Genomic DNA, 13,912 nt, shown 5'->3' with positions numbered 1-13,912 from the left:
CCCTTGTTGTGCTGACACAAGAGTTCCAGTCATAGCACGGTGAATCAGGCTGGTGAACCGAGCTGTATTTAAACTCATCCCTTCAGAAATGATTCATGTGAACTCACTTTACATCTCCATTTTGGTTTGTTGCACAACTAGGCATATGAGAAAGTGATAGTGGAGGGCTAGAGGGTCTGGGTCATTTATCAGGAGTGCTGAATTACAGGCTTTAAACTGGTTGTGAAACTGTTACGGTTTTATGAAAGCTGTTCAGAAAATTCATTTGAGAAATTGGAAATTCTAGACAAATGTCTTTGTTTGACCTTTGTTGAATGTACTGTGCATTTCCACAGTGAAATACCCTTTTTATTTCTATTATTGTGCAGTTGCTGTAGCTAATAAAGGTGCTTTCTCTTTTACAGTAGACACCAGATCTAGATTTCATTCTATGTGAACCAGCAGATTCTGTACTGTTAGTGTCACATGGCAAGTCTGCAAAAACTGTAAAACATCAGAAGACATTTAAAGTACTGCTAACATTTCAGACATCAGTGACTGAAATGTTCTGTAACAGAAAGTGTTTGTTGTAGGAATGAACTTAGTGTGGCTAAGTTTTGATCACTCAGGGCTGATAAGTGTACACCTTGCAATATGAGTTTTTAATGTTTTTTTTAGGTTTATGTTTGGCAATTTCTGACTACTTTTCCCCCTTAGCAAATGGTAGGAGGTCTAACGAGCTGGAGGAGGCTGTACTGTGTACTGAGAGGTGGCAAACTCCTTTGTTATTACTCACCAGAAGAAATTGAGGCCAAAGTGGAGCCAGCATTGACAGTTTCCATCAACAAGGTAAAATTGGTTGTATGGGGGTCTTTTCTTCAGTTGTTGGGTTTTTTTTACTTTTATTTTATTATTTTGGGGGTCGTTCTTTTTGGTATAAGAGATATGTGCAGTCATTTGGGCTCTAAGCTGCTGGTATGCAGAGTGCTTTATAGGCAGAATGAGGGTGGGATGTACTGCAGTGAAATTTGCAGTCCCCCAGCAGGAACATAACATTCCTTAGCTGTGGATGTAAATTACTTGTATTGCATTGGACTGGTTAGCACAGAGGTAAAAAGGAGGGTGTTTTTCTATAGGAAAAGTAATAACCTTTTATATGACAGTTCCATAGGACAGCCCTTGGAAATGTGTTGCTTACAGTCCCCTAGCAATGCTCTGGTAGACTTTTGTCCTCAGCAAGGTGGAATTCCAACAAAAGCTTTTTTTTTTCTTATGTGTTATTTGGCTACAGTCTTAATTAGAAGGCGAAATGGAAAATTTTTCAAAATATTTTAGTGCCTTAAAATAAGCTGCTTTTCCTAATGCTGGTTTTGTCCAGCGCACAATAACTTTGGAAGCTCTGTTCTCTAGAATGACACTATTGCTGTTGTTCATGCCCTGATTGAAAAAACCTGAGTTTAAAACGTAAATTTAAAATGTTTCTTACTATTTGGCCAAAGAAACAGTAATTAATCTTTAGTAATATTTAAATTAGTAGTGTTATTTGAAGGACCTTCTGGAATGGTAAGCATTAGAGAGAACAGTTGCTTTCAAAAGCTGGTTTTGATGCAGGCATCAAGAGATAACACCCCATAAGGATGGGCAGAGGGCTGAAATGTTATTTGCAGTGGCCATGGCTGGGTTCATCTCCCATAAGTCAACCCCCCTTTGGAGGCTGCGTCAAGCCTGGGACACTCTGGATCCTGCTGGGGCACCCCACGAGCGCTCGGTGCCAGCCCCAGCCCAGAGAGCAGCATCCCAGGCTGGGCACTGGGGCTGCTGCCAGGCAGCCACAGGGCAGCTGATGGAGCACTTCCACAGGGAAACTTAGAGGGTTAAACTTACTTCATCTGGGGGGCCGGAGGAGGCTTGGCTTGGCCTGTGTTTGCCTTTAATCAGTTCTCTCACCCAGCGCACGCCGTGGCTGCACAAATCCTTGTGTGGTACAAACGTGGGGCTCAGCTATGGCTGGGGACATGTGGGGACATGGGGTGACAGAGAATGCTTCTCACGGCAGCAGAACCAGCTTTTGGTGGCTTGAGTGCTCCTGGGAGAGATTACTGCATTCTCCTTCAGTCTGAGACTGTATAGAGCCCAAACATTTAAATGGGTCATAACAATGTGACCTGTTTGTGTTAGGATCTTTTTTTGATTTCTAAGATTTAAATTGATTCCTTAAATAAAATTACCTCTTTTTCTAGTGCTATTTTTTCTTCCAACTGTTCATACATTTACGTTAAATAAATATTTATACCGTGATATATATTTAAGCAGGTTTACTTCTTCAGTCACTTTCAATTTCACTAGTCAGCTTCTGCCATAATTCTGTTTTCCAGCTGTTCACAGTATCAGTTAAGAAATGGTAAGCTTTAGTAAATTATAGAATGACTAAATCATTCTAAAACATGACAGGAATATTTTTTTAAATTATCTATCAGGCTGCCTCATATCTTTCCTTGGAGTTCTCTGTTTTAAATTCTGGTTTTGCTTTTCCTTTTTAAATAACCATATTGTACTAAGATATTTTGCTCCTTTGAGTAACCAATGCACTTAGAACCTAAAATCCAGCTTGATAAGCTTTGCTGAGAGACTGTCCTTATGTTTGCAGGGTATCCTTAAAGCTAACATGTAAAAGGTAGATGATTTATGTATCTTACACCATTTTACAAAAATGTCAGGCTGATGGAGAATGACTGTGAATCCTTCTTCAATTGGAATTAAAACAAGAAAAAAGAAAATGCAATTGAAAACATATTTGGATCCTTTACTACTTAAACAGTTTTTCTTGAAAATAACTTAATGCCTGCAGATATTTTTTGATTCCTTTGTTATGAAAATTCTCTTACGGATTAAATGAAAGCAGACGAATCATATGGGCTTGTCTGCTACATGTTGTTATAGAAACAGCAATTTCAAAGTGAAAGTTAAGATTCAACATCAGCTCTAGACATTCTAACTAAAATCTCTTCAGGTTGCATATGTGGTGTTTTCATTTGTAATGAAATCCTTTACATGTAATTTAAAGATACTTTCTGAGGAGTAATGAAATCATCTGGATTTATGAGAAATTCTCTGGAAAATGTTCACACCAATAGCTGTATTTCCCATTGCCTTTCAATTGAGACTTGAAGAAGCCATTAAGACCAGCAAAGTCATTACTTCAACTTTAGATGACTTCACTGCTACTGCTGTTGAGCAAGAATGGTTCTGCAGTTCCTATTATGCAAGTGCTACTGTTGTTGTTCCAGCTAAATGTGATTATAACATATTATATTGCACAACTAAGTAGAAAAAGAGAAATGATATTTTTTTGTAGCAAAGAAAATTTACTGGAATCCAATTTGAAGAAGTGTCCTTTATGGGCCAGTTCCTGATGTTTTTTCAAGTTTTCTTTAGTTTGAAATGAAAAATAAAGGCCTTGCCTGCATGTGATAGCTTAGCCATTTGGTGCATGTGCCAGCAGTTCATGTTAGCTGCTCAGTGTTTGGAAAGCATCATCTACTGTGTTTGGTTCATAGATTATAAAACTTTTTTTGTGCCACGGGTGCCTGAAGCTTGAGGAATTCTGGGGTGTAGCTTCAGGTGGCTGTAGTCCCAGATTTCCTTCCTGGCATGTTTTGCCCCTGCAGTCGGCCAGCCCAGGGCTCTCTCTGTGCTCACACCGATCACTGAGGGGAGCAGATGAGGAGCAAGTGAGGAGCCACAGGCTCAGGGGTCATGGGAACACTGCTGATCAGTGCAGCAGGAACAGAGGGACAAAATCCATCCGGAATTGCCTTGAATGACAGTCCTTGGTAGAGCTGTTACGACTAGGGCAGGTACAGGACTTTGTTGGAAATGTGGTGATGGCTGCAGCAGCATAACTTCAAGGGAACCAGGGAGTTCATCCTTGGGCTGGAGCAGAGGAGTATGGATATCAGTTCTGGACTATATGAGCTTTTAGGGAGCCAGCAACATGAGCAATATTCAATGTATGTGTTGGGGAAGTCCAGCATGGGGAAATGAGATAAGCCCTGAAAATATCTATATTCTCTGTAGTAAAGACTTTGTCCTATTGCTTGCCTTAGAAAAGCCTTCATAGCTGTGAAAATATACTGGAAAAGCACAGACTGGTTAAGTGCCTCCAAATATCTGGTATCTCACTCATATCCCATTGCTCAGTTTAGTCTTGCAGTTGCTTGAAAGAGGTTGTGGATGCAGGTAGAACACCCAGATTCTTGTAGCACACCTGCTCAAACTGAGCAGTTTGAAAGCCGCTTTATTGGCTCTCTGATGCTTCACACAGCACTTGCTGGTCACGTATTGCTATCTCCATGTTTTCAGCTGCTGCAGTGCTCCCAAGATCAGTGGCACAGATACCCCAATATCGCTTATCTATGTCATACTCACACATTGTACTGACCAGCCAGTGGCCATGAGGACGCCTCATTAGTGCCAGCTTACAAAACACACAAGGGACAAAGTATTAGCTGCTAGACTGAATTTGGTCTCCTGCATTAATATGTTTGAAAGCCATAATTTGAAATGTAACCATTTCCCCTGCTTGGCTAAAACAAACTTCATGGAAATTATCAATATTACAACAGAAACCAATGCATGTACAAGTTATACTTGTTTACAGTGTTGTACTGATTTTCAGTTTGGTTCAATTTTTGTACTAAAAACATGGAAGGGAGTTTGTTATATGTGATTTGATTTGTTTAATCTTAAAGTAGATACACAGAACTGGATCTCAAGTTTATTCAATACTTCTAAGAACTGTAATTTGTTTTGATGTCTTAAACTGATCTTTATAGCCTATGCTTCTTAGTGTGTCAGGACTGGCTTATCAGGAAAATGTTGTACCTCAGCAATAAAAAAGTTCTATCTCTGTGTCTTCTTCTTAGCTTAAAATATGAGCTTTCCAGAGAGGTATTACCAGGCAAAGAGATTTTAGTTGTGGGGAGAAATATATATATATATATTTGTGGAGAGAATAAAGTTGGTATTTACAAATACCATATACTTTTCCCTTTTACTCTTCCCCCATCTTCAAAGAAACAATCTTTTGCATAAAGAATCTAAAACTGGCTTCAGCTTCCCCAAGAGAGTCACTTGAGTTCAAGATTCAATTGTTTTCCTATTGCCATCCACCGATTGTTCTGGTCTTTACAATTGCTACAGCAGAGTTGATTCCGTTTTTTCATAAGACTGGGAAAGATATTATTACAACATGGTAAATTAAAACACTTCTTGATTTGGTTTTTTTGGAGGGGATGTTTTTGCTTGTTTGTTTTCATTTTGTTTTTAATAGCTTTTTGTTGGTTTGGGCTTTGTTTTTAAGTGGAACTGGGCATGTCTTGTAATTCACCCAAGCTTACAAATTCATCAGCCCGTTGCTGTAATGGCATCTTGTATGAGTGCTGAAATATTCACGCATCAGGTATAGATTGTTGCTTGAGGATTTATCTCCTTTGAATAATACCACAGTTGTGGGATAAAACCTGCAGCAAACGTCATTAAATAAACTTGTGTGTATGGTATGCTTGAAGTTCTTACCTGTCAAATGTTAATCTATTTGATTTCATTTTTTTGCTGGTATCTATGGTTACCTGAGTTAATGGGATATAGAGCACTGATGGATGAATTACTTCATCTCCTATTTTTAGACAGAAGAATTTAAATGAGCATATCCATCAGATATGCTACAAGCAGTTGTTGGTATTTCATATGGTTACTTCAGTAATGCATTTAAAATCTGGGGAATGGTCTGTAGAATAACTTCTGTTTTTCTGGCTGTCGAAACCAGGCTTATCCCCATGGGATCCCTTGCATAAACTTAATTTCTGTAGGTGTATGTTTAATGTCTTTAGCAGATGTTTGACATTTGGTTGAGTTCTGCGAAAGGGAACTGGTTGTTCTGTCCTCACTGTATTTTGAGGAACCACCTTTGTGGTCAGATTCAGTGTCCATCCAGATAGGAGATGCTTGAACACAGCCCTGGCTGTGATTGTTGGCTTCCTTCAAGTCCTGGGCACTTGAATGAAATACTTGAAGGAATATCCCGGTGTGGCAGTGATGGCCTTGCTGTGTGTCAGATGTCCTCACGTCCTGCTGGGCTCTGGGGCTGGCCAGCTGCAGGGGGCTGGCTGCCACCCTGGCACAAAGCTCATTACTCTGCTCCCCTGGGTATGCCAGAAATCCTCTGAGGAGCAGTGTTGTAATGGGCTGCTGCTTGTTCAGTCAGGTCAAGTTGCATGTGCAAAGATATTCCCAGGGCTTCTGCTTTGCTTCTGTAAATAAAGTGATGTTAATTGTTTTAATTTGTTCATCATGTTGTGATGAGCAGCAATGTTGACCAGTTGTGTTCTGGAATTATTTTAGCTGTGTTTTAGCTAGACTTAAAACTTTTAGCATTTTACACACACACAAAAATCACTGAGTTAGGGATGAGTGTTTTTTTTTTTTTTTTTTTTGTAGTAATGCCATAACAAAAATAGTAAATACTCTGAAAATACCACTGGATCTAGTACAGAGCAATTGAACTGTGTCCCTGAACAGAATGAGAAACCTTGGCTCTAACACTGCTGCTGTGCAAACTGAGAGCTTTTCTAACTCTAGCTGAAGAGATTATATAGACTTGTGTTATACTTCTTAGATATATATACACATATTATTATTTCTCTCTAGCACTTCCTAATGAAGTTAAAACTAAAATGTCTGTTTTTAAATGGAAAATAGTTTTTTCTCTATTAGAGCAAAATCTTGTTCTAGTAGAACTGTATAGGTTACTGCTACAAATGCCCCTTTAAAGATGGCCTAGGTAAGCTTGTTTTTAATTTTCCTGTCCCTGTTGTATTACTCTGAATGTCCTGATGCACTAAGATGGAAATCAAATGGGTATAAGTTTACAATGCAGTGGGTAAACAATGGCCCACAGAAGTGCAGTAGGAGATGTAAACAGTAGCTGTAATAATGTGGTTGTCCATCTGAATTGTTAGGAGAAAAGGAACTGCTTGCTGTTATTGTAGGTTATTTGCTAAACTGCTGTGGAGAAGAGTGAGCAGTGTGAGATGAGCTGGTGAATGTATAGGGAGGGGGAACACAGAATTACAGTACATTCTGTAATTCAGAGCTGAACTGTGATAACTGTGCTTTATTCTCTTATTTTTCACATTTTATGCCATTTTAATAGTTTTATGAGTAAACATTTATTTATAATCAGTTCCTGACATTAGATCATCATCTTTTTTTTTAAATTTGGTATTAGTCTGAAGTAGACAAAAAGCCAAATTCTACCTTCCTTACACTGTCATTGGCCATAAGTAAGTAGAAGCCAGTGTGTGGCAGTAAGTCATGAGCACAGTTTGTTGTTCCTAGGAAACCAGGATTCGAGCTGTGGATAAGGACTCCCAGAGAAGAGCCAATAACTTCTCTGTTATCAACCCTGTGTGTGGAGAGGGTGTGACGCAACGCTTTGCTGCTGACAGCAGGGATGAACTTCATAAGTGGATGGAGGCTTTCTGGCAGCACTTTTATGATCTGAGTAAGTAAGCAGGCAGTGCTGGCAGCGCGCCCTCTGAATGGGGCGTTATGTAACATCAAAGGGATCTTTGAGCAATTGGAATTGGAATTGCCTCATAAGCCTTTGTTTGCAAGAACGAAAAGAAATATGTTCTCTGGGATAATACTGGGTGGTGGTCTAAGTCGTTGGAAGGCAAATATTTGACTAAACCAAAGTCCATGTGTTCTTGCAGGAAACCCGAGGCAGAATATGTCCAATCTAAAAAAACACTTGTTCTCTTAGCAGTGTTCTAGATGTTTTTAAAGACTGATAAATTCTCACTGTCTCTTCCTCTTTCCCACTGTAGTGGGAAGAGTTCACCTCTGCCTGGGCATCCTACCAGTGCTGTGTTGGTTTGGTGGGATCCTGAAGTATGAAACCTTAGTATGGGAGCATTAGTGACAAGTGGTGAGGATGCTGGAGTCATGTGGGGCCTTGGCTAGGATGTGGATTCAGCTGCTCTTGGAAGCAGTCACAAGTAAACTTGGGGTTTCCTTGCTCAGCACTATTATGGATTCATTAAATCACAGTTTGTTATATCAGGGATTGCTCGATTCTGTTGTAGCTCAAAGGTTTTGGTAGCCCTCATCACATGGGAATATGCTCACCCAGCCCCACTCCATCCAGCCAGGCAAATACACACAGCTGGACCTGGTAAAAGCTGTACCTCAGCCTTTGTAACAGGTCATAAAGTGTTATCCTGATCCTTTGGTGAACCTCTGGAACAGCCCTGACCTTACATGGCAGAGGGAACTCATTTATTGGTGTGAAACATTGTTGAGGCAGTAAATTGTGTTCCTTGTTTATCACCAAATTCTTATTATAAAAACTGCATAGATTAATTTACCTGTGTCTTTTTTCTCTGTTTTCTGTTTGACTCACAGATTCACTGAGAGTAGAGACAGTCAGCTTTTATGCTGCCATTGACAAAGCAGAGTTTGAAATATAAGGCATTTTTATCAGGTCAGAAAACAAAACGAGGTCAATTAGTGAAATATCAGTCTTTAGTCAGAGACAACACCAATAAAATAATTAAACTGAGGTTGTGGAAACTCAGTGTCGTAGTTCAGTAATTTCTAGCTCTGATTTACAAAAAGAAAAAGCACTATCAATTAAAGAAACACACCAAGCAAAAAGTAGGGCATCCTCTTTAAATTATCTGTAGAGTAGGGTAAAAGATCTACTTCTTATTCATTATAGATAGAATACTACCCACAGATTTTTTTTGAGACATTTTCTTTGGATTCAGAAAAAATGGGTCACTTGGCATTTAAATGCCTTTTTTCTTCCCTGGTTCTAAAATTCTCTTAAAATTAATGTGCTCAGAAAACTTGGAATGATTGGTATGAACGAAGTAATTTTACTGTGTCTTGTTTTCCTTAAGGTCAAAATCTATTAATAGAAAAAGAGGTTTCCTTGTCTGCTAAAAGATAAAAAGCAAGTTATCCTCTATTAAAACCAGAATGTTCCTTTGCCATGACATTGTAACATAGCTGTTTAACATCCAGCTTGCCCTGATATCCAGTTGTCCCTGATAACTTGATGAAGCTTCCTGAACCTTAAATTTTTTTCTATTTTTTTTTTCCCTTGGATTTATACTGTTTGGGGATTTGAAGGGAAATTGTGATCTTCAGCCATTGTAGTGTAACGGTAATGCTGGGAATTAAATTCCAGCTAGGATCCTATGACCTTTGTGCTAGGAGAATGAATACAGAGGTGAAAATACAAACGCATCCTGAGCATTCCTGCTAAACAGAAGGAAATGCTCACTGTTTAGCATTATTTTGGAGATAGTTTCCTGACACAACCTAATAACTTCCATTTTTTTTCCAGGCTGAAGTGTTTAAGTTCCAGTCATTGTTCTCTTTTCTCTCTCAGGCCAGTGGAAACATTGTTGTGAGGAACTTATGAAAATTGAGATTATGTCACCACGGAAACCACCTTTGTTCTTGACAAAGGAAGCGACCTCCGTCTACCATGATATGAGTAAGTGGGATTTGCCTTTTCAAGTTGCAAAGTAACAGAAACAACATTGTCTGAATTTAGATGGCTTCTGGTGTTGGTGTTGAAACACTGAGTTTTTCAAGGACAATTCAGACAATGAAATAGCAACATAATTGCATACCAAGGAGTTTGCATTAAATCTGAATTTATAATAGTGCAAAATAACGAATACATTTTTATACCTTGAGCCAAAAAATCTGCAGTCTGCCCTGAACACACTCAAAAAAGCTGTCACTAGAAATAAACACTCATGGTAAGAGTAGTATACGGCTCAAAAAACATAAAGGTGAGATAGTCCAGCTTGCAAACCAATTGCCTGAAGTTCATGTGCTGTTCATACAGCTATATGAAGCCTTACCTAGCATAACTTACCTAATTTCTTGGTCTTTGGTAATGATGTTGAAAAATATGCTTGGAAAATCCAGCTAGAGTGTATTTGGGACCTGTATTTTTGCAGGGAAAGATGGCATGCAGCAGGATTATTTTAATAGTTTTGTTACAGAAATGATATTTACAGACTAGAAAAAGTAGGTCACTTTGTTTTACTGGACCCAATGCAGTATTGACTGAGAAACACTGTACAACTCTGAATGCCTGACTGCTTGCTGTTTGGGATGGAGCTGTGATGATGCTCAAAATGCCATGTGGGACACTGAGTTACCATGCATCAGAGCACTGAACAGTCAAGTTTTATCGAAGCTGTGAATGCAGAGCAGAAATTCAGTAAATGAACCACACAGAAGCTTTACAAAGGTAACAGGGTAGCATAATTCCACTGATACACATGTACCTCAGTGAGGAGCAGAACATAAACTCCCTTTCACTCCTAATGCACCATCTTTTCCAGGCTTATATATCGTATTTGTAGTACACTGTACCCAGCACTGCTGAGGTGCCTCAAATCCTGTGTTCAGTTCTGGGTCCTTTGAGGGGCTGGAGTGTGTCCAGAGAAGGGCAGTGAAGCTGGGAAAGGGTCTGGAGCACACATGTGATGAGGAGTGACTGAGGGAGCTGGGGATGTTTAGCCTGGATAAAAGGGGGCTCAGGGAGACTTATGGCTCTCTACAGCTCCCTGAAAGGAGGGTGTAGCCAGGGGGGTTCCGTCTCTTTTCTCAAGTAACAAGCAATAGGACAAGAGGATACAACCTCCAGTTGCCCCGGGGGAGGTTTACATTGGATATTAGGAAGAATTTCTCCACAGAAGGGGTTGTCCAGCAGTGGCACAGGCTGCCCAGGGCAGTGGTGGGGGCACCATTTTGGACATATATGAAAGATGTGGTGCTTGGGGACACGGGTGGGTGATGGACTTGGCAGTGCTGGGTGAACACCTGGACTCAATGACCTTTAAAGGTTTTTTCCAACCTAAACTGTTCTGTGATTCCATTGGAAATCAGATACTGCTGCTGTTTGAAGCTGGTACTATTGCAGAATACATGGAAAACTCAGTAAGAATAAGAAATGGAGCAAGGCAGTCTGAATGTACATAGAGAGAAATGATGTATGTAAAGATGTCCTGTTTTCTACAGGCTGGCAGCACAAGAATATTTAGCCACAGACTTTCATGGGCCTCCTGTGAAACAAAAGTTTCCAAGCACTGTACAACAAAATGTGTTTAATAACTAATACATACAGTTTTCCCAGTAATACATTATTTTTTCTTTTACTTGGAAAGAAATATCAGTGCCTACCCCCGCTGTCTCAGTGCCAGCTGTCATGAAAACAATTCCTGTCGCCTCAATTCTCTCTTGGATGGCATATGTAGTTTCCATTTCAACCAGTAATACTATTAGTAGTTCAGACTTGGTGAGACAGTTTATACATCTTCGTATACTGAGTAGTAATAACAAAATAGATAGAAGTAAAGTCATTGGTGGTGTTTTAATCTGGGTTAATTGCTGTCCCTTAAAATTACAGGCATTGATTCTCCAGTGAAACATGAGGGCTTAGTTGATATCATACAAAGGAAAATTGAAGAAAGTGATGGTGAGTTCCTTCTTGGCCAGCAAAAAGAGTCTCCATCTGCCCTGTGGGCATCACTCTTTGATGGATCTCACGAGTTGACTGTTCAGAAGAACGTGTATCTTGACTCCAAAAGAGATACAAGTCCTGATGGCAGCAGAGGAAAGAAAAGAAGAGCTCCACCTCCACCCTCTGATAAGTCACCATACAGTGCAAAAGCACAGGTGAACACAGACCAACAGGGCAAGGAAAACTGGAGGAAGCCTGACCACACACCTGCCAGTAGCTCCTCCTCTGAGTCAGCGTTAGGTACGAAAATGCAGCAGCTGCAAACCCCCATTGCTCCTCCTCGCAAAATTGGTCCTTGTGGAAAAAGTGGTTTAGCTGGCCTGGGGAAGCCCATTTCTCTGGTGAACAAGACCAAGTCTGAAACCAAACCAGCACCACCCCCTAGACAGAAAGGCATCACAGAAATACTAGACCCCAGGTCCTGGTTGCATCCATAGGCATCATATTTAGCTTAGAGGAGTCTTTGCAATTTAAAGTTTCTCAGCCTTCTAATACTCTTCATTAAAAGCAGATTGGAGCATATAGCTCAAGTGTTTCCTGTAAGCCAGGGCATTACTGCTTGCTGCAGTCTCTGCTGTATTCATTAGTGCTCATCTAAATAATTGCACTAGAATGGGGGGGTTGCCTCTGTCTGGAGTAATGGTGCTATTTCTGAAAACAATAGTTTGGTACTTTCCTCTTGGAAAAACCACAGGGTAACCTCAGTTGTCCCCACAGCAGGGATGTCACCAGTGCCTTCTTCCAGTCCCTCAGCTTAGCCCATCCACAGCTCCTCAGACTGCTTAAGTGGGAATTCACAAATATTCAGCACACAGATCTTGCAAAGCTGATTTTCTTGGGCTCCATGGTTGCTGCATCCTCTCTCTCCCTCGCTGCATAGGAAACACTGCTTATATGGTAATCAAGTATGAAAAGCTTTTGTGCTGTTCTGAATGGCTCTGTAACTCCAGATGAATTTCTGAGGCAGTTCTATCAGTTTAGTGTGGGATTTCCCAAGTTCCTGCTGGTTCAAGTGCTATTGGAATGGACCAGGGTTATCTGTCTTTGAGCAAGGATGTGATCCATCACTGCTGTTTATTTTGGGCTAAGGCAAGCATTTAAAAGCAGTTGCTGGGTATGCACATGTTCTCATCTTATGGTTGTTTTTCCTGACAAACCTGGCTCTGTAGCACAGCTCCTCCTTTATGGAGCCTCTCAGCTGTTCCTGGTAGGGAACTGGTTTGTAAACAGGCAGTGTTACTGGTAAGAAAACAGGTTTTTTCACTACTTGCTCTTTCTGCAATAGCAGAGAATAACCACTTCAGGTGAAGATACTGAGCTTTGATATTCTTGCATCAGACTGTTCACTAGTTCTGTAACAAGTATGGGTTGTTAGGGTTCCTGTGGCACCTGTGAAACACCTACTGCATAAGAAATGTGTTCTGCATGTGTTCTCTTGGGTCTACACTTTAAATACCTAAACATTTCCTTGGTTGATGCATTTGTCTCATGCTGGAATTTATCCAAAGGCAAAGGTCTGCTTACAGTTCTTCCTCTAGAGTCGTGGTGCTCAGACCTGTGTTGAGGGGGTCATATCAGCAACTGTATACCTACAGTACAATATTTATTTTTTTTTCCAAAGTGTGGATGACTCTGGGAGCTTCACCATTTCTCCAGAAGATACTGTGGGCATGGTCGGTTGGTTGATTTTATCTAATTTTTTTTTGTCTTCAGCTTCTCCTGGCTGCACAGTTGTAAAGGTATCTGCTGAATTCCCTCAGTAGTTCATTTGGGATGGGGTTGAGAGGCAGGTTTCATTTACAAATCCTTTTGCAGGATTAGAGCCTTTTGTTCCAGAATGTCCTTGTTCATTCTTCGTTTAATCACATTCCATTTTCCCACTGAAACAACCATAATCATTCTTACAATAAATCATGCTGTTACTTAAATGGATGGTTTGTGAATGGCTTATAAATAGGAACAGAAAAACTGAAGAAAAACTATGTAAATCAGACAGTCGACTAAGTGGACTGTACAATTCTGAACAAGAAATGGGAAAAATTGGGGAGGGGTGGGAAGCATATTTTCCAAAATGCAGCTGCAGTTTATTTAGCTTTAAATCTAGCCTTAAATGTTTCTGTGCTCAGAAAGAAAAGGTGTTTTTTTTCTTGGTAACCCCCTTTCACTTTGAAGTTATATTTTAAAAAAGAAATCTCAAAAATATATAAGGAAAGAAGGCACCATAATGAGGATTTATTTTTAAATTCACCAGGCCATTGAATTTCAACAAGCAGCTTCTCTAATAAATTCAGTGGCTTTGTTTGGAACTGAACATACGTA

The 13,912-nt window shown here is 40.1% G+C and overlaps 1 protein-coding gene across 1 annotated transcript in view; it reads left to right on the top strand.

Annotated features, from left to right (window-relative positions):
• RTKN2 (rhotekin 2) overlaps positions 1–13,661 on the top strand; it is a 31,963-nt gene extending 18,302 nt beyond the window's left edge. The window contains exons 10-13 of the mRNA XM_066324529.1: positions 697–828; positions 7,378–7,543; positions 9,440–9,547; positions 11,480–13,661. Coding sequence (XP_066180626.1) covers positions 697–828; positions 7,378–7,543; positions 9,440–9,547; positions 11,480–12,030 — 957 coding nt within the window. The 3' untranslated portion in view covers positions 12,031–13,661. The remainder of the gene's footprint in view (positions 1–696; positions 829–7,377; positions 7,544–9,439; positions 9,548–11,479) is intronic.
• Positions 13,662–13,912: the final 251 nt, after the last annotated feature.

This window comes from Sylvia atricapilla, chromosome 8, assembly GCF_009819655.1.
Source record: "Sylvia atricapilla isolate bSylAtr1 chromosome 8, bSylAtr1.pri, whole genome shotgun sequence".
Classification (NCBI taxonomy): domain Eukaryota; kingdom Metazoa; phylum Chordata; class Aves; order Passeriformes; family Sylviidae; genus Sylvia; species Sylvia atricapilla.
The sequence above is the reverse complement of the archived record's forward strand: the minus strand, read 5'-3'. Positions and strand labels throughout refer to the sequence as shown.